At 45.9% G+C, this 20,265-nt stretch overlaps 1 protein-coding gene across 1 annotated transcript in view; it reads right to left on the reverse strand.

Moving 5' to 3' along the window:
* C9H3orf84 (chromosome 9 C3orf84 homolog) overlaps positions 1-19,660 on the reverse strand; it is a 37,086-nt gene extending 17,426 nt beyond the window's left edge. The window contains exons 1-2 of the mRNA XM_040407713.1: positions 19,565-19,660; positions 5,760-5,873 (exon numbers count right to left, since the gene is read on the reverse strand). Coding sequence (XP_040263647.1) covers positions 5,760-5,873; positions 19,565-19,591 — 141 coding nt within the window. The 5' untranslated portion in view covers positions 19,592-19,660. The remainder of the gene's footprint in view (positions 1-5,759; positions 5,874-19,564) is intronic.
* Positions 19,661-20,265: the final 605 nt, after the last annotated feature.

Raw genomic sequence — 20,265 nt, forward strand, 5'->3', positions numbered from 1 at the left:
AATGTAAGAGGTATGGGGCGCTGTATTTCTGTAGTGATGGAGGGGGGACGTTAAAGTCAGCAAGTGTCGTGGGGGGGGGGGGCCTTATTGTTTTTCCCCCCAGGGCCCCATTTCACCTAGAACCGGCCCTGGGCATACGGTTTGGGATTTCCCAGCGGCGGTGCTTAAATGCCCCGAATTTATCAACAATGATGTTGGTAAGTATGGATTGTTAATATCTTAGGGGCCCCTTAATAACCAGACCCCCTTTAAATTATTGTGGACAAGTCTTTTTGCCCATAACACCATTTACAGGTAAAAGGATCCTCCCACTTTGCAGAAAAAGGGGTTTTGGGCCTATGCCGTTAGCCATGTGATTGGGGTACTGTTGCTTCTCCTGTAGGCCCCCCACCCCTTTATAAGTAGCTCCCCACAGACACACAGCCTTTCCTCTCTGGGTATGATAGTGACTGAGAAGTTGTCACATCCCCACCCAATACTAATGTCACTACAAATAGGGGAGAATTGAAAGCCAGATCAGGCAACTGCCTGACAAACTCTTCTGGCAGCTGCCACCAGGGGGAGCTCACATTGACTTCAGTGGAAATTGTATGGTGAGCTCCCCCTTGTGGCAGGTGCAGGCAGCCTGAATGTTTTTTTTTTAAAGTGGATGTGTCTGATTCCTGGGTGTCCTGTGTTCCCCATTCAGGTATGTGCACTGCTGCTCCATTCAGACTCTACTCGGCCTCTCTTTGTCAGTCCCACAGACTTTGAATGGAGGCAGCACTCATGCTCGACCACAATTCAATTTTAACGGAGAAATAAGAACCTTGTTCTTGTGATAAGTAGTAGGATCCCCAACGATCATGAACCTATCATCTATCTTGTGGATATCTGAAAAGTTTCAGTCCTTGGCCAACCCCTTAATTTCTTAGACTGTGTTAAGTATTGTTTTTTGGGGACACTCTGCTGACGCTATTTAAAGGGAACCGCTCATCAGGACGGTTACAGTCCTGGCTTCATTGACGTCTAGTAGGCTGGGTACATCATCATAAGCTCCAGTGCATCTGGCAAATGTGTACTGGTCTGTACATGGTCCTTGGCTTCATCTGCACACTGCGCATGCGCCACATGTCGCTGGAGGACTCAGAGTTCTTTTTCTAACTTATGTTGAGTCGCAAAGAAGATAAAAGGACATCACTGTTACTGTCCTGGATAACAGGTTGGTGGCAGATTTGAGGGTCTAAATCCTGATGACAGGTTTCCTTTAAGAGGTCAATTTGGTACCGCTTTTAACGAAGACACAGGTTGTTATGGGGGCATGACCTTCGCCCATGGCCCCGGTGGGGTTTACGTAGAAAAAAAATCTTGTAAATGATATTTAAAAGTTGAAAAGGAGAGATAACCCCTTCCCAGATTAGTAAGCCATTGTGGCTGCGGGACATATTTCATTTAGTATCTCGGAGGAGCGATCTTTACAGCAGATCCCACAAATCTTCTCAGCGAGGACAGGCTGTTATCCTGTGAGGCTAGAAACATGGATGTTATGATGGAGAGATAAAAAGAGTTTGGCCTGGAAGCCATGACATAAACACATCAGAATCTTTCCTAGTAAGGAGATCTGTGTCTTACTTCCAAACACTAATCTCAAGGTTGGAGAAGGAAGGAATGCGAGGTAAACATCTCCCGAAGAGACGGTAAACAAGCACGTCAACCACGAGACGGCCACGTGTGTGCAAACGGCTCCACGGAGCAGGACTATAAAGAGAAAGATTCCTCTGTAGCATGTGGCTTTAATCAGCAGAGCTGACATGGCTTCTGCGCGGCTGGCAGGTCCTTTACTGTCTTCATCTGCACAGAACGCAGGTGGCAATGTCAAAGCCCACTTCTGTGTCTCTATAATTCATGGCGGTGAGCTGTGATGACACCGGGCCTTTCTGCTTTTATCCTTTCATCTTTTACAGGTGGGATGCGCACCTTTCCCTGTATGCCGGTGCAGCTATATCCTACAAGATGGAGGGTGGATGAGATTGCCTTAGTTGCGTCCCTTAAAGGGGTTGCCCGAGTAAAACAAAAAGAAATCAACACCAGCGGCAAATGTAGTAGAATAATAAAAGTTGTCATAATGTCCACTTTTCTTCCCTATCACTTCCAGATTTTGTCGTCGCAAAATCTACGACACAACTTCTTCTTTTGTGTGGCTCCAAATCAGTTGGAATTATAAGTATGAGCTCATACAGCTTTCTCTAATGAGACCAATGCAGGCTGGTATCATGGAAAATATCTCCTCCTTTATTTCAGTTACATACACTTATATAGGCAACATGAGGTAGACAAATGGGTGGTCCTAGATGCAAGTTTATTGGCTCTGTGACAAAAAGGGAGTAGTTTACTAACTTTATTCCTGAGTTGATTGGCACATTTGAAAAATAGCAACTTAACTCCTCCTTTCTTTCACTAATTGATCTTAGAACAAAGAGAATGTACATGAGGCACCTAATTGACATTTGCCATCTAGTGGAGACAAATGTGTACTACAGGAGAAGGTAAAATCTTGACTCTCACAAGTCATGCTCTGGTCCTGCACCACTGACGTCACCTTCCTGGCTCCAGAGGTGATGTTACGTCCACACCTCGTCACCATGCAGCCAATTGTAGTGTACGGGAACTGTAATACCTGTCACTACCAAAGTGTCCCTTGGTGTGCTGTCGTCCCTCCTAATTATGGGGAAGTTGTTATACGTCAGTTTTATAAAATGTCATGTAATGTATGTATTTTCCTTTTACTGAAACTTGCATGTACAGGCTTGCAGGGGTGTCATTCCAGCTTCTAGTCGCTAGAGGGAGCTAGAGAGCCCTAGTTTATATAAAGCCCAGACAGGGAAGTAGAAGGCAGACGGAGTCTAGTGTCTGTAATCTACAGTTGGAGATTAGACAATGTCTGAGACAAGTCCAGGCCTGAAGCCTGCTGTCCAGGAGAAGATTCCCTCCTGAATTCCCATATGCAGAAACAGGAATATGTTAGATCAAGAACCTGAGGAAGTTTCCAGCAGCTGAGAGAGACAGAGGCAAAGATCAGGAAAGCCAGAGGTACTCAGAAAGACAGAGGAGGTACTTATAGAAGCCATAGCCAAGGATGTAAAGCCAGAATTAGGTTAATGGGCCTTGGTGAAGAATTGCTGTATTCCAGGATCAGACAGAATTAGAGTGCAAGCTCCTGTGCTGCAAGTCCTGTGTTCAACACTCTGTAATTACCCTGCTATAACTGAATTGCCTGCATCGACCGAATTGCAAAATCGATTGTATGCTTAGGAACTGCGATTCCAATATTGTCTCTGCTTGCAAAACTACTAAAGTTGGAGTTCTGTTTTAAGACTACGTTTCCTCAATTTATTCCTGCATCCGCAAACGGCGTGCCACCGTTTACTTGGCACTGGCGTCACGAACTATTTCTACCTATACCTGCCCTTGCAGAGAGTCAGCTGTACCAGGTTAGTGTATATTGCACTACATCACCCAGAAACACCTACTGCACACAACTTGAGTACGCTGCACAATCACTGGCATCAGAGTACGTCTTGTGACTGCTGTGGGCAGTGAATGGCTGCAGCGGTGATGTGGTGTGTGTGGGATATTGCCGCTGCAGCCAGGAAGATGCAATGGGCGGCCTCCCCCCAGGGCACTCTATAGATATATATATATTGCGTCCCAGGTGTAGGAATGCTGAGTGGTATAGTGCGGCCTAAAATGTCTCTTTATGTGTGTCATGGTGCTCCTACCTGGATACCGCTGGACCCCAGGCTTTGGCCCCGAAGCAATAAATAAGGGGAATAATTGAGGGATTTGAAGAAATAACTTGAGATGAGTTCAATGACAGCTTTACTTGAATAAACGTTTCTCCAAACAGTTTCAGGCTTTGTCTTGGTTCCAGCAGGCTTTAGCATTAAACTGGCAGTCAAACTCAACCCTGCTATATCTTTCTCTCTGGCTCTGCTGCACTGACAGGCTGGCTGTATAACTCAGCTTCTTCTGTATGCTGCACTTCTTCTCTGTAGTCTGACTCTAGATTAGGCCAGGGAACTTTCCTCCTGGCTCCTGAGGCTTTAAGCTTCGGCCTCCATGGCCAGCAGAACTTAGGGTTCTCTGGCTGGCGTGGGCACATCCAGCAGAGATGTGTCCCTGCACACCCTTCCCCTAGCTGGAGGTAAACTAGACTGGAACTAACTGGTCCCCACCCTTCCTGCAGGAAGTAGGACTAGCCCACTTCTCTCCAGAGGGGGGTTAGAATGGAATGGTAAGTTCCATTCTATCTAAGTACAGCTCTGCTGTGTTTGCTGCCACCTGCTGGTGAACCAGATACATTACATGAACATAAAAGTTGCAAACAAATTAGGAATGCACAGTGTGGAGGACCTGGAAAAAATACACAGATGGCATTAGTGTTAGCCCAATAAAGACAGTAGCAGGGTGCAGGAGTGGTAACACCACTCTGGGGCGTTAGAAAGACAAACACCAGCAGGGAGGACCAGAGCACAGCGCAAGAAGCGTCTGGGAGAAAAGTGGTAAGATTTACCATGATAAATTCTCGGCACTGTGCAAGACAAAAACAAAATGAATGCATGATATTTAAGGGGTTAATCACCGCTCCAAACAGGGGATACAGGGTGCCCTGATATTGTGATCAGTAGGAGTTCCTATCCTGGGACAACCCCTTTAAGGCTAGTCCTGTATATAACACTGAAAGCTGAGGAGCTGTTAACTCTTAGCACATACTTAAAGGGGTTCTGCACTTTGTTTTAACTGATGATCTATCCTCTGGATAGATCATCAGCTTCTGATCGGCGGGGGTCCGACACCCGGGACCCCCGCCGATCAGCTGTTTGAGAAGGCAGCGGCGCTCCAGCAGCGCCGCTGCCTTCTCACTGTTTACTGCCAGCCCAGTGACGTCACGACTAGTATCAACTAGGGCTAAGCTCCATTCAAGTGAACAGAGCTCGGACCCCCGCCGATCAGATGCTGATGGTCTATCCAGAGGATAGATCATCAGTTAAAACAAAGTGCAGAACCCCTTTAAAGCCCCTGGTCCCTTTTAAGGGGTATTTCCATGTAAGACACGTAGAGTTTATCCATAGGATATGCCATAAATGTCTGATAGATGTGGGACCCTTTTTGGATGATAAAGTGAACACCACCAGCTCCACGTCAAGGTGGAAAATGAATGTATGGCAGACAGAAAATGTATGGCTGCAGCTAAGGGTATGTTCAGAAGGAGTTTTTTCAGGGCGTGAATTCGGTGCTAAAAACCGGACAGAATCTGCGCTGAAACGGCCACCCACTGCTTTCAGTGGGAGTCCGCACTGCAGTTCATGCCAAGGGTTTTTACTGCTGGTTTTCAAGAATGTGCCAAGAGTGTAAAGGTCCATTCTTGGCGCAGTTACCAGGCGGACCTCTCGTAAAGCCACAGAAGGACCCTGCTCACGCTTTAGCTTGAAACCCACTGCAGAACCCACAGCACAGACACAGTGCAGCCGTTTTCTCTGCCGTGGGAAACGCAGGAGATTTTGTCACAGAAAGTACCCTTATGCTTATTTCCAGGCTGTTTAATCCTAAAAGTAATACAATCAATAAAAATCACATAGTCTTCACAAGGGGTTCCCTACTGTACATCTAAGACTTGCACACAAACTCTGTGTTTCGCTATGGGGAAAAAGCTGCAGAGATTTGTACATGAACATACTTTTTTTGGTTTTGTTTTTTTATTATTTTTTTGGTCGTCTTACTTTTATTCGTTGGGTGAAGGATTTCGGAGGTGGTGGCCTTGCTTCCATGCGATATTCCTGACATACATCATTGCGAATATGGCTTCTGAAGTGTCCATGAAAGCCAGAAGGGAACTAAAAAGAGAGCAAGAATAAAAATTAGCTGCGCCACCGTCTCCCTGGAGAATGCTATTTAAAGGGTCACTGAGCAGTCGCAAAACTTTTGATGCGTCGTAAGGACATATGAAAGGTTTATTTGGTGGGGGTCGGAGTGCTGAGAGCTCCACCGATCGTTAGAACAAGGAGAGAGAAGCGCTCTTTCCCTGCAGGAGAGGAAGTGAAACAAAAATCACAGAAAAAGAGAAAAAAACATCCTGCATGATATGATAAATAAATATGCGGATGGGCATGGCTACATTTATAAAAGAAAAATCACAGATAATAATCCACTATCACGATAGATGCAAACATTATATATGGACTGAGCCCTCACTCTGATATGATAAAATTACATGATTTTCCTAGTTTATGACGTAAAGTCATGATTTTATGAACGACACGGAGGCGAGTATTGCATTCTCAATCTTTACTGTAACCATAGCAGCAAAGAGAAAAAACCACAGAAATCATCCCACAAGGGTAACCCCTCCCATAGTCCAGTCCATAAATAGAACCTCCCACAGGAACTCTTCCTCTTTCTTTGTAGCGAAGAATCTTTAACTGTATCACCGGACCGGAAATAAAAACTCGCATCAACACGATCCAACAGGAAAACTCAACCAATCAGGATGGAACAAAAACTGGATCCGTCTGGAAAGTCATCCGAAACGAATACCACTGGAGGGCCTCGACCAGACCAGCCACCAGAATGCCACATGGAAAAACACGGCCGAGTAAGGTCTCAACCTACAGGAAGATATATAAAGGCACATGGTAATCTGCTAGAATATCAATTCTTTTTTGAGTAAATAAATAAATAATGAATACTGAGAGAAAAATACAAGATAGTTCAAAACATATAAATATATTGTAATGACAATAACTATAATTATAAATATAATAATGATATAACCATCAATGGAAGAACCACAGAAAACAAAAAGGGAGGGAACATTAAATTTTTATTAACAAGTAGTAAAAAATAGTAGCAAAGGGAGGGGCAATACTCGCCTCCGTGTCGTTCATAAAATCATGACTTTACGTCATAAACTAGGAAAATCATGTAATTTTATATCACGACCGGAGGCTCCTATTGCAAGTTCAAAGTGTGGAAATAACAGACTCGAAAGCATGTGGAGCCGGCCTAAAATAAAACTCCCGGAAGGTAGAGGATCTAGACCAGTCCGCCAATCTCATGATGTCCTCCAAGCGAGCGCCCGCTAATACCATAGAAGTAGCCGAAGCTCCTCTGACCGAATGGGCGGAAAAAACGGACGTGTTCACTCCGGACAAGGAAAGGATCCATTTCACCCAGCGGGAAAGGGTGACACTCGTAACCGGAGGGAATGGTTTCCGAAAAGAAATGAACAGGTTAGGAGAAGAACTCCGACGGAGGAGAGAAGTACGAGATAAGTATTCCCTAAGACAACCTACCGGACAAAGGGCCGGAGAATTAGGAAATTCCGGATACCAAACCGACTTGATGTTCGTTTTCGTACGGCGGGAGATGTTGAAGGAAACGCCATCCGGGGAAAAAGAGAGAGCATTAAAGTCTAGAGCTCTAACATCCGAAACTCTCTTGCATGAAACAAGGCATAGCAGAGACACTAGTTTCGCCGAAAGCTGCCGTAGAGAGAGATCAGAATTGGAAGGCCACTGAGAAAAGAAATCTAGAACCAATCTGACGTCCCAAGAAGAAGAGAAACGAGGTTGTGGGGGACGAGAGAGACGAGAACCCTTGAGGAGACGACAAACTAGAGGGTGTTGTCCAACTGGAACACCCGCAAACCCTTGGTGTCGTGAGGAGATTGCCGACCGGAAAACATTCATAGTCCTGTAAGCCTTACCTTCATCAAATAGAGATGATAAAAACTGAAGAATCTCGGTCACAGGGGCCGAAACGGGATCCACACCCCGTCCAACGCACCAACGAGACCAGATGCCCCAAGCTGATCCATATGCCCGTCTAGTACCGGGAGCCCAGGCGTTATCCAGGAGGAACCTAGCCGTTCCCGATATTCCAGCGATCTCGTACTGCATCCCGAAACTCTGCAACCTAGGAGTCGGAGGGATCCGTCTAGCAGGAGAGGATGTTGTTGGTCTAGAGGGCCCAGGAGAAGAGTCCGGGAAAACGGGAGGAGACGAGGGTCCTCTATCAGGAGATCCAGGAGTTGGGGAAACCAGACCTGAGTCCGCCAAAATGGGACTATTAGGACCAATTCCGCTGACTGGCGGCGAATTTGAGATAGCACTCGAGGAATCAGCATGAAAGGGGGAAAGGCATATGAAAGGTGTTCTGACCAGTTCTGAAGGAGAGCGTCCACGGCCTCTGACAGAGGGTCCGGCCTCCAGCTGTAGAATCTGGGAAGGTGGGAATTCCAACGTGAAGCAAAGAGGTCCAGGGCAAAAGGACCCCAAAGGGAATCGATAGAGGCAAACACCGCCGGATCCAATCTCCAATCGCTGAAGTCCGAGGTGTACCGAGAACTCCAATCCGCGAAGGTATTGTGAAGACCCGGGATATATTCCGCGATCACCTTGACTCCATTGTCCAGGCAGTAGTTCCAGAACTCTTTCGCTAAATGAGTCAACATAGCCGAGTGAGTCCCCCCCATGGAGTTGACGTATCGGACCGCCGACACGTTGTCCATCCTGAGCTTGATGCATGCCGAAACCCTGCTGTTGGCGAAACTGCGGATGGCAAACGAACCCGCCAGGAGTTCCAGTGCATTTATGTGGAGATGGGATTCGACTGCTGACCACGGACCCCCAGTGGAGACTCCCTCGCAGTGGGCACCCCAGCCCAGAAGACTGGCGTCCGCCTCTATGATGAGATCCGGTTGAGGACCTACAATGGCTCTGCCATTCCATGCATCGAGGTTGGAAATCCACCATGTCAGTTCGTCCCTCGTCTCCTGGTCCAGGATCACCAAATCTGCGTACGCCGCTCCCGTCTGAAGGTGAGCGATCTTCAGTCGTTGAAGAGCTCGATAATGCAATGGGGCAGGAAAAATTGCCTGGATGGAAGAGGATAAGAGGCCTATCACCCGAGCTAAATGACGTAAGGAAACTTGGCGGAGTTTCAGAGTATGGCGCAATTCTTTGCGGATGGATTTCACTTTGGTGCTTGGAAGACAAAGACTCTGAGTGGACGAGTCCACCACGAATCCCAAAAACTCTATGGACCTGGTGGGTTGAAGAAAGGATTTCTCCGTGTTGATAATAAACCCTAGATCCGTGAGAAGAGTAATTGACATCTGTAAGTGAGACAAGAGGATCTTGGGAGACTGCGCCAGGATCAGGATATCGTCTAAGTAAATTATTAAACGAATCCCCTGAAGACGGAGCCAAGCGACCACTGGTTTCATCAGCTTGGTGAAGCACCAAGGAGCTGACGAAAGGCCGAAGGGGAGGCAGGTGAACCGCCAGACCTGACCGTTCCACAGGAATTGAAGAAGATCCCTGGAAGGTGGAGCAATGGGAACCGTAAGGTACGCGTCCTTCAAATCCAACTTCACCATCCAGTCGTATGGAATCAGAAGGTCTCTGAGTAAGTGGATACCCTCCATCTTGAAATGGCGGTATCGTACAAAATGGTTGAGGCGTTTGAGGTTTATGACGGGTCGAAATTGACCCCCCTTTTTCTGTACTAAGAAAATGTCGCTGATGATTCCTCCTTCTGGAATCGGGGCGAGCTCTATGGCTCCTTTCGTATGGAGTGAATGAAGCTCCGTGTTCAAACAAAGGCGGGATTGCCTTGAAAGCACTCTCGGGTGTGGATAGGGGAGGAATAAAGGAGAGACCGTCAGTTCTATATGGAAACCTTGGACCGTGGAAAGGATCCAAGGGTCGGATGAGATGCGGGACCAAGCATCCAAAAAATGTAGGAGTCTGCCTCCTATGCAAAGGTTTGAAGAAGACATTAGATTCTGGCAACTTACCAAAAGGGCGTCTGGAACCAGCGAATCCTCTGAAGGACCGGGATCTTCCGGATGAACCTCTGGATGGAAAGAAAGAGGATTGAGGCCTCTGGTCCTGGAACACCTGTCGTTGGTTGAAGGAGCCTCGACCGCTGCCGCGGGTCTGGAAATGGGCACGGCCGGACAGACGGCCCCTGGAACTGCCGGCCCTGGAAGAGACTCTCCCCTGAAAGACCTTACGCATGGAGCTTTGGGCCTTATCTAATGCTGTGAACGCTCCTACAAATTTGCCTAGGTCTTTGATAAAAGTATCTCCGAATAGGAGCCCCTGCGCCTCCTTGCCCGACTCAGTGAGAGCCATGTTGGACAATTTAGGTTCTATCTTAATGAGGATTGCTTTCCTCCGTTCCATGGAAAGTGAAGCATTCACATTTCCCACCATACAGATGGCGCGCTGAGCCCAGCCACGCAATTCATCTGGGTCAATAGAAGTGCCCTCAGATTTGGCGGATTCTGCCAATTCAAAAATTCTGGTTAAAGGACCTAGGCTATCCAGCAATTTGTCCTGGCAAGCACGAAGTGCTGAATCGAGACCTCTACGGGGATTAAATCCGGACTTGGCCAAAAATTGGATCATTTTCGGATCCACATTGGGGGTATCACAGACTTTGTTTGGGACCAAGGGACGCGGACACTCAGCTTTCAGTTTGCTGCGCGTCTCCTTAGACAGGGGTTTTCTAACCCTATCTTCTAAATATCTGGCCACATGTGGGGATGGTACCCACTCAGCGGACCGTGGATGATGTAAATTATCCGGGTCGAATAATGGTTCACCCGCAGGGTCTAACAGGGTAGTAGATGCTCCGAGGGTCTCAGGGGCCGTACTAGTTGACGGACGAGACCGAGGGATTTCAGGGATAAAATCCTGATCTTCCTCTAGGACCTCTTCTAGGTCTAGGTCAGAGGCACTGTGGCCATCACTATAAGCCTCCTCCTCGGACTCCACATCTGAGTCTGAACTGGGGACGGGCTGAGCCCGAGCCGACTTCCATGGGCGCGCTTTTTCTGCCTGGCGCGTGCAGGCTCGCTTGCGTGAACTAAGCACGCGGTCTTGTGATAGAACTAAGCTATCTGACACATTAATTCTGGAGGCATTAGTAGGAGGAATAGGAGCAGGGTTCTGAACCTTCAGTGCTTGGGCAATGGACTGTGAGATGACAGTGGACATGGATCCCATAGCACTGTTAATGGCCTCAGTGATAGACTGCTGTAAATTTGCCTGGGGCAAAGCAGATGAGGCTGGGATAGGCACTAGAGAGGGGGTAGCTAAATCGGACTGTGCAGGAAGGGACATGGTGAGGAGTTAGTCACTCCTGTGAGAACTGTAACCTGAAGAGATGAAAGATGCAGCGGCGCTGAAGCAGACAGGGAGCTGGAGAGCAAGCTGAGGTAAGACTCCGCCCACCAGAAGCGCGGGACGGAGATAAACACGCCCCCAATCCGGCTCTAGAGAAGAGGGCTGGATGGGGACAGAGCGCGGGAAACTGTGAGGCTCCGCCCACCAGAAGCGCCGGAACACGCCCCCAATCCGGCTCAAGAATCAGCTCAGAGACCTGTGAGGATGAAATCTCGTCTCGCGAGATTACGGAAGTATCGCCGAAATGGAGCCGGTGTCAGGGAGAAAAACAGAGGTAAAAGAGAGGGGAAACGGCGCTGTAGTAACCCGCCGAGGCGGGTAAAGAAAGGAGGACAGTAGCGGTGGCTAAACCGGAGCTAGAGGGAGAAAATAACTCAAAAGGGAAGGAATCTATATATATATATATACGTTATCCAGAAGAAATCCAGTACATGGAGGAGATAACAATTCTAATACAACTAGTAATGACTAATACCATAAGTCAGCAAATACAAGAAAATATATCGCAATTCAGTAAAAAATAATAATATGTCAGTCAAAGGTACACTTATCTTGCCATGGAAGCAGCAAAGAAAGAGGAAGAGTTCCTGTGGGAGGTTCTATTTATGGACTGGACTATGGGAGGGGTTACCCTTGTGGGATGATTTCTGTGGTTTTTTCTCTTTGCTGCTATGGTTACAGTAAAGATTGAGAATGCAATAGGAGCCTCCGGTCGTGATATAAAATCAGAGATTTGTCAGCCTAAATGTTTTGATCAAAACACATCTGTGCCCGCCTACCAACACCAAGGTGGTCTCAGTCAGGCAGGTCCTACTCTAAACCTACCTATGCCATTGGGCATCTACATTCAGGAGAGCAGTCCCTGCACATATAGTGTGCTGCTCCTAGTTACCTCTGTGTGCATCAAGCAACCAATAGGAGGGGGAGCACACACAGCTATATGTACCACCTTCACCATCAAGGTCGCCTGTGGGCTTGGCAGGGCAAAAGTGCACAAAAATACTACTCCCAGGATAAAATAGAAGCGCATCCGGTTGTATTATCCATAACATAGCCAAGACGGATCCGTCATGAACTCCATTGAAAATCAATGGGGGACGGATCCGTTTTCTATTTTGTCAGACTGTCAGAATTAAACGATCCGTCCCCATTGACTTGCATTGTGGGTCATGACGGATCCATTTTGCTCCGCATCCCAGGACGGAAATCAAACCGCAGCATGCTGCAGTTTGCCCTCTGGTATGAGAATGCAACCAAACGGAACTGAATGCATTTTGGAGCGCTCCGTTCTGTTCAATTACGTTTTGTCCCCTATGACAATGAATGGGGAAAAAACGGAAAGCATTTTTTTCTGCTATTGAGACGGTACTAGTGTGAAAGTAGCCTTAGGCTGAGTTCACACGGGCGAGTATTCCGCGCGGGTGCAATGCGGGAGGTGAACGCATTACACCTGCGCTGAATCCGGACCCATTCATTTCTATGGGGCTGTTCACATGAGCGGTGATTTTCACGCGCCACTTCTGCGTTGCGTGTAAATCGCAGCATGCTCTATATTGTGCGTTTTCCACGCAACGCAGGCCCCATAGAAGTGAATGGGCTGCGTGAAAATCGCAAGCATCCGCAAGCAAGTGCGGATGCGGTGCGATTTTCACACACGGTTGCTAGGAGACGATCGGGATGGGGACCCGATCATTATTATTTTCCCTTATAACATGGTTATAAGGGAAAATAATAGCATTCTGAATACAGAATTTTATATATATTTTTTTAATATATTCTTTATATTTTATTCTTTATTTTTCATCCTTATATATTATATGTTTTCTATATTTTTATTGATTCTTTTATAGACAGCAAGGGCCCTGCTGATGTTGATATACCGATAAGTCATATATTTGTAATATTCATTTCTGGTATATGTAAAATAATAAATGCTGCGTACTGACAATATTCCAGGTGGGGAAAGAGTTGGGGTTCACACGGGCGTGGCGGATTTGTTCAGGATGCGTCCCGGGTGTATTGCGTCAAACCCGCGCGAGTAGGTACCCAATTGCAGTCAGTTTTGACTGAGATTGCGTTGCGTTTTTCAGTTTTTATCGCGCGGGTGCAATGTGTTTTGCACGCGCGTGATAAAAAAATGTATGTGGTACCCAGACCCGAACTTCTTCACAGAAGTTCAGGTTTGGGTTAGTTGTAGTGTAGATTGTATTATTTCCCTTTATAACACGGTTATAAGGGAAAATAATAGCATTCTTAATACAGAATGCATAGTACAATAGCGCTGGAGGGGTTAAAAAAAAATAAAAAATAATTTAACTCACCTTAATCCACTTGTTCGCGCAGCCGACATCTCTTCTGTCTTCATTTGTGAGGAAAAGGACCTGTCGTGACGTCACTGCGTTCATCACATGGTCTTTCACACGATCCATCTCCATGGTGATGGATCATGTGATGGACCATGTGATGAGTGCAGTGACGTCATCACAGGTCCTTTACCTCACAGATGAAGACAGAAGAGATGTAAGGTGAGTTAAATTATATATTTTTTTTTTTAACCCCTCCAGCGCTATTGTACTATGCATTCTGTATTAAGAATGCTATTATTTTCCCTTATAACCATGTTATAAGGGAAAATAATAATGATCGGGTCTTCATCCCGATCGTCTCCGAGCGATTTTCACGCAGCCCCTATTCACTTCTATGGGGCCTGCGTTGCGTGTAAAACGCACAATATAGCACATGCGGCGATTTTCACGCAACGCACAAGTGATGAGTGAAAATCACCGCTCATCTGCACAGCCCCGTTGAAGTGAATGGGCCCGGATTCAGTGTGGGTGCAATGCGTTCACCTCACGCATTGCACCCATGCGGAAATTTCGCCCGCGTGAAAGAGGCCTTATAGGCTATTCATGCCCCTCTGAAATTCTGCGAAGAAAGGGATGCAAATGAGCTCTAAACAACCTCTGCCCCTTTGTAACGCAGCTATCCTATAAGTTGATGTTCAGCTCTTTAAATAGGCCTTGAAACATGACTCAATATTAACTAAGCCAGCACCTCATCTGCAGACAGCTGTTTCAGGGTGATTGCCCCTCATAAGTGCAAAGTAGAGTACTCGCTTAACTGAGTGAGAGGCCTGTCAGGATTTGGGAGGTACTATCTCTCCTTGGTGGCAATGGCACACTGAATGGAGTGGCCCTGCCCCACAGTGCACCAAAAACCTTATAAAAAAAAACAAAAAACATTTCTCAGGATTAAGAAAATTAAATTTCACAAAAAAAGGTATGGTTATGTTTTGGGGGCACCTATCCTACATGTCGGTGTGCTTACTTTGATTTAGCAGGTGACAGACTCCTTTTAAGGGTCCATTCACACGTCCGTTGTTTCTTTCCTGATCTGTTCCGTTTTTTGCGGAACAGATCTGGACCAGTTCTGTACCCATTCATTTTCAATGGGTCCTGAAAAAAATCGGACAGCTCAATGTCTGATTTTTTTCAGGACCCATTGAAAATGAATGGGTACAGATCTGGTCCAGATCTGTTCCGCAAAAAACGGAACAGATCAGGAAAGAAACAACGGACGTGTGAATGGACCCTTAGACATATTCCATATATTTATTTATTTATTCATTTATTATTTTATGCACCTTTATAGCTTTACTATATTCCGCAGCGCTTTACAGTCATTAGCATCGAGCTGTCCCTAGGACCCCAGGTGCCAGAGCTAACCACTGAGCCAAAGTTATTGGCATAAATGTGAATATTTTCCAGAAAATTTAATTTTTGGGCAAAAAAAGCAACACTAATAAAATGCATGGCACCGTTACTTTTAATGTGTTCATTTACGTTACGGATGACACACTGGATAAACTGTGTAAACTGCGGATCAGTTATGTAATCTATTCCTTCCGAATCAGAATGACTAAGAATCACACTGGTGCGGAGATTAATTGCATCCATCTAAATCCCGTATTCTTCCTCTTGGCATCAAGACAATGACATAGTTTTGTAACCGCGATGTGAACAGTCCGCTCGTGTCTGCCACCGAAGCAAACAGCTTGAAGCCTTTGGGCAAACGGCGTTTATGAATGTTTTTCAAAATTATTATTAGAAGCTCCGTTATCGCGCAGTTCATTGTTCTAATTCCCAAAGAAGATTACGATTTATAATTCATGGAGTCATTCCGATGGTTCAGGGTTAACTGGAGTGTGATGCATGATGCGTGAAAAATTACCATTTCGGGATGTAGATGCCTGAGGCTTTCTAAACGTTAAATTTATTTAAAAAAGCATTAGGTAAAAGTGTCTGGGGTCTTTGATGAGCGCGTCGCTGTAATATGCGTAATATTTCTTTCTTTCTCTATCAGGGCTCATGCACACGGCTGTCGCTATTTTTTGCGGTCCCCAAATTGCAAATCCGCAAAACATGGATATTGGCCACAGAATGGAGCGCCCTGCCCTCCGTAGAACTGTCCTATACTTTCCCTACAAAATAGACAAGAATAGGACACGTTCTATTTTTTTTGCAGGTGCTGTGGAAAGGACAATACAGATACGGACGGCACACGGTGTGATGTCCTCATCTTTTGCGACCCCATTGAAGTGAATGGGTCCGCATCCGATCCACAAAAAATCAGATGCGGACAAAAAACCACAGTCGTGTACGTGAGTACTAATTCCGTTATTCCACAATCTGATTATCTAGAACTGACTGATTGCAGGAACAAAAAGTTCAATTTCTTGGATTAAAGGGGTTTCACTGGGTTTTAGGATAGGCTATCATTTCATATCTTTGGGATCTGAGGCTTGGCACCCCTGCAGTAGCTGGCGCAGAAGGTAGGTGCTGAGGCTACAGCCGTCTATTGTGCTGGACAATGGACAGAACTGGTGCCAGAGCTACTGCAGAACTGGGCGCGTGCCGTGTTCGAACTGAGCTGATCAGATATTGATGGCCTGTCATGAGCATATAACAGAATCAGAGAGCCCTGTAATGGAATCTTACTGTATGTATTCTGTATGTATGCTCTCTCAGGTCTATAATATGGCGCTCATAGTAGTAATCTATGGGTCCGTGCTGTGCCATATAAATAAGTTTTATTTCATAGATTCATAAAAAATAGGTCCGGTAAGTTTTTTTGGTATATGGTACAGCCCTTTCGGTTATGGTGTTATGTATGGAGGCCCCATATGACAACATACTCTGTGGCTCTGTAATATGGACCGATAGGTCTATTGTTAACTGTAGGTGCCGCAGCGCAGCAAGATCAGCACTGCAGGCCCCTTCATCCTCTGAAGTCAGACCCCCACTGATGATGGCCTAGCCCAGGGATGGCCAACCTGAGGCCCTCCAGCTGTTGCAAAACTACAACTCCCAGAATGCTCAGACTGCCTACAGCTATCAGTCTACAGCAGGGCATGGTGGGAGTTGTAGTTTTACAACAGCTGGAGAGCCGCAGGTTGGCCATGCCTGTGACCTAGCCCTTTAATGAGATCAATAATTTTACTTTTTTTATTTTAATAAAATTGAATTTTCTGATTGTTATATTTCCATCTAGTTTATTCAAATTAGCGCTATTTATTGATCATATGACTTACATGATATTAGTCCGGGATGCGTGTACACAATGCTCGGCTGTATATACCAGCGGGAAATACATAGTGATGTCCCGAACTATTCGCCGGCGAACAGTTCACGGCGAACATAGCTTGTTCGCGTTCGCCGCGGCGGGCGAACATATGCGATGTTTGGTCCGCCCCCTATACATCATCATTGAGCAAACTTTGACCCTGTACCTCACAGTCAGCAGACACATTCCAGCCAATCAGCAGCAGACCCTCCCTCCCAGACCCTCCCACCTCCTGGACAGCATCCATTTTAGATTCATTCGGAAGCTGCATTCTTAGTGAGAGGAGGGACAGTGCTGCTGCTGATTCAATAGGGAAAGCGTTAGCTAGGGCAGTGTTCTGTGTCCACAGACTCATCTGCTGTAAGGACAGCGTCCTGACAGCACCCCAAAAAGCCCTTTTTAGGGCTGGTACATCAGTCTGCTTTTTTTTTAATTATATATATATATATATATATATATATATATATATTGCAGTTGCCTGCCCATGTGTGAGAGGCTGCAGGCCCACAGGCTGTACTGTGTGCACACCACTCATATAGGGTGTCACAGTACCTTGCAGATAAAAAAAAGTAAATTTATTATTATTTTTTAAATATAATCGCAGTTGCCAGACAGTGAGAGGCTGCAGGCTCACAGACTGTACTGTGTGCACACCATGTGTTGCAAGCCAGTGAGTGTCTGGCCCACAGACTGTACTGTGGCCACTGGCCAGGCCACCACTCATACCGTTACAGGGTGTCACAATACCTTGCAGATAAAACTAAAGTCAATTTATTTTTTCTCTGTAATAAATATAATCGCAGTTGCAAGGCAGTGAGTGTCTGGCCCAAACAGACTGTACTGTGGCCACTGGCCAGGCCACCACTCATACCGTGTGGCAGAGTACATTGCACGGCGCACGCGCAGTGCCCCAAATTAGAAGTAACAAGAAGGACGCACACACATAAATCACATTTCTGCAAGGAGTTTGTCAACTTTTGACAACTGTTTGCGGTTGTCTAAAATCCATTCAATACACGTCCTGATAGGGGACGTAACAGGGATTAAACTGATGAGAAGAGAACTACAGAAAATACCACTCATATCGGGTTTGACAGTAAATTGAACGGCGCAGACGCAGTGAACGTGGATTAAAACAAAGGAGAGGGAGCCAGCGTTTTTTTTAACCATCTCCCCGTTTGAAAAATCAATTCAATAAATGGACCCCAGATTGGGGACGTAACAGGGATTAAACTGATGAGAATAGTACTACAGAAAATACCACTCATATCGGGTGTGACAGTAAATTGCACAGCGCAGGCGCAGTGACCGTGGATTCAAACAAAGGGGAGGGAGCCAGCGTTTTTTTAACCATCTCCCCGTTCGAAAAATCAATTCAATTCACCTTTCGGGGACCCTTGGTGTTGTACGTGGTTGGGTGGAGGAAGAAACCTTCAATGACATCAACGGGACATGGCTAGCTTGGTATCTAACCTTGTGCAAATGGGGAGTTTGCAGTTGGGCAAATGGACTGTTTGCGGTTGTTTGCGGTGCATTAAAAGGGGAGTTTGGTCTGTCAATGTCTGTGAAGCGGCCGTAACCCTTACACTACCTGATCGATACATCATACCTGATCGTATACACACATTGGATGTTTTAAACCACGTTGTTCAAAAAAAATTTGGATTGTTAGGTGATTAATGCCCTTTATGGATTAAAACCCAACTCTGCGTCAACTATGTAATTTTCCATGGGAGTTTTGCCATGGATCCCCCTCCGGCATGCCACAGTCCAGGTGTTAGTCCCCTTGAAACAACTTTTCCATCACTACTGTGGCTAGAAAGAGTCCCTGTGGGTTTTAAAATTCGAATGCCTATTGAAGTCTATTGTGGTTCGCCCGATTCGCCCGTTCGCGAACATTTGAGGAAATTCACGTTCGCCGTTCGCAAACTGAAAATTTTATGTTCGCGACATCTCTAGAAATACATTGACAGTGATTATACTGATGCTAAATGGAAATGGAAAGAAACCTCTGGGATGCTTGTAACTTCACTGCCCAGTTCTATATGGCATCGTGTTTCCGGATCAGCTACTAAACAGTTTTCCATTGCTCTGATTTGTATCATAAATCTCTGCCGGATTTGCTGCATATACACAGAACTGTACATAATTTAGATTTAGAAACACAATCATGCAAATAAATGGATGGAATGGCAAATAAAAAACAAACAAAACAAAAAGCAATATTAGGATGGCTAAAACTGACCATAGACATGTAACAATGGTGAAGATGAGGACTGGCAGCTCAGACCCAATCTAATTGTGATCTAGTGATCTATAAACTACAACTCCCATAATGCCCTGACAGCCAGCTGTACAGCTATAGTGTAGTCATCTGTAAACTACAACTCACATCATGCCCTGACGGCCAGTGGCATAACTATTGGGTAGTCATCTGTAAACTACAACCCCCTGACGGCCAGTGGCATCGCTATAGGGTTGTCATCTGTAAACTAGAACTCTCATCATGCGCTAACAATCAGTGGCATAACTATAGTGTAGCCATCTGTAAACTACAACTCTCATCATGCCCTGACAGCCAGTGGCTGTCATTAGGTGGGGTACTAAGCTTTAGGTTTTGCAGCAGGAGATCAGAGACATTCGCTATAGCATAAAAAGGGTTAAAAAAAAAAAGATAAAAAGAAGAAAACAAGTATCTTATTCTTTACCCAGGATCCAGTGATTGCCTCAGGCATCGCCCCCTGTCCACGGCCCACATACAAATCCTTATTTTCAGATGTTCTTCTTGACACAGGGATGGCTCCTGTCTATTTTGTTTCTTATACTGTTAATACGTTACCACGGCGCTGTTGACATGGTTGCTAAGCAACGAGAACAGTAGGGAGTGATCAAATATAGAGCTCTTCTTTGCAACATAGTAGCTGCTGTAATGGGAAGAAAATAGGATCAGAATCCAGAGGACAAACAATGTATCCCGCGATTTACTTGTGGTGCGTGCTGTATTTGGGCCTGTGGTTTACATGGGACTGCAGTCTGAAATTAAGCAAATAAATGAATGTGATTCAGTTCAGTTGTCCACCCTATTCTAGGATAGGGGACGTGGTCTGGGGGAGGTTGGGGGATTGGTTAGAAGCCCGCAGCCTCCTATCGAACTTCAGCTTGTGGTGAATGTGTAAGTATCAATAAAAAGCAGGATTGTTTAACTGGGGTTTGCACATACATATACCGCCGAACAGCCATGATACTACCCACCATGACAGACTGTGGGGGCAGAGCTGCAAGTCCTGGGACAGAGATACAAGGCATGTCTGCCACCTAGGGGGGTATTTAGAGGCGGCCTCAGAGCAAAGATTAAAGAGGTTTTCTGGGACCCAGTGGATCCAGCAAATCCCCCTAATTTCACGTAATA

The sequence above is a fragment of the Bufo bufo genome, chromosome 9, assembly GCF_905171765.1.
Source record: "Bufo bufo chromosome 9, aBufBuf1.1, whole genome shotgun sequence".
Taxonomy (NCBI): domain Eukaryota; kingdom Metazoa; phylum Chordata; class Amphibia; order Anura; family Bufonidae; genus Bufo; species Bufo bufo.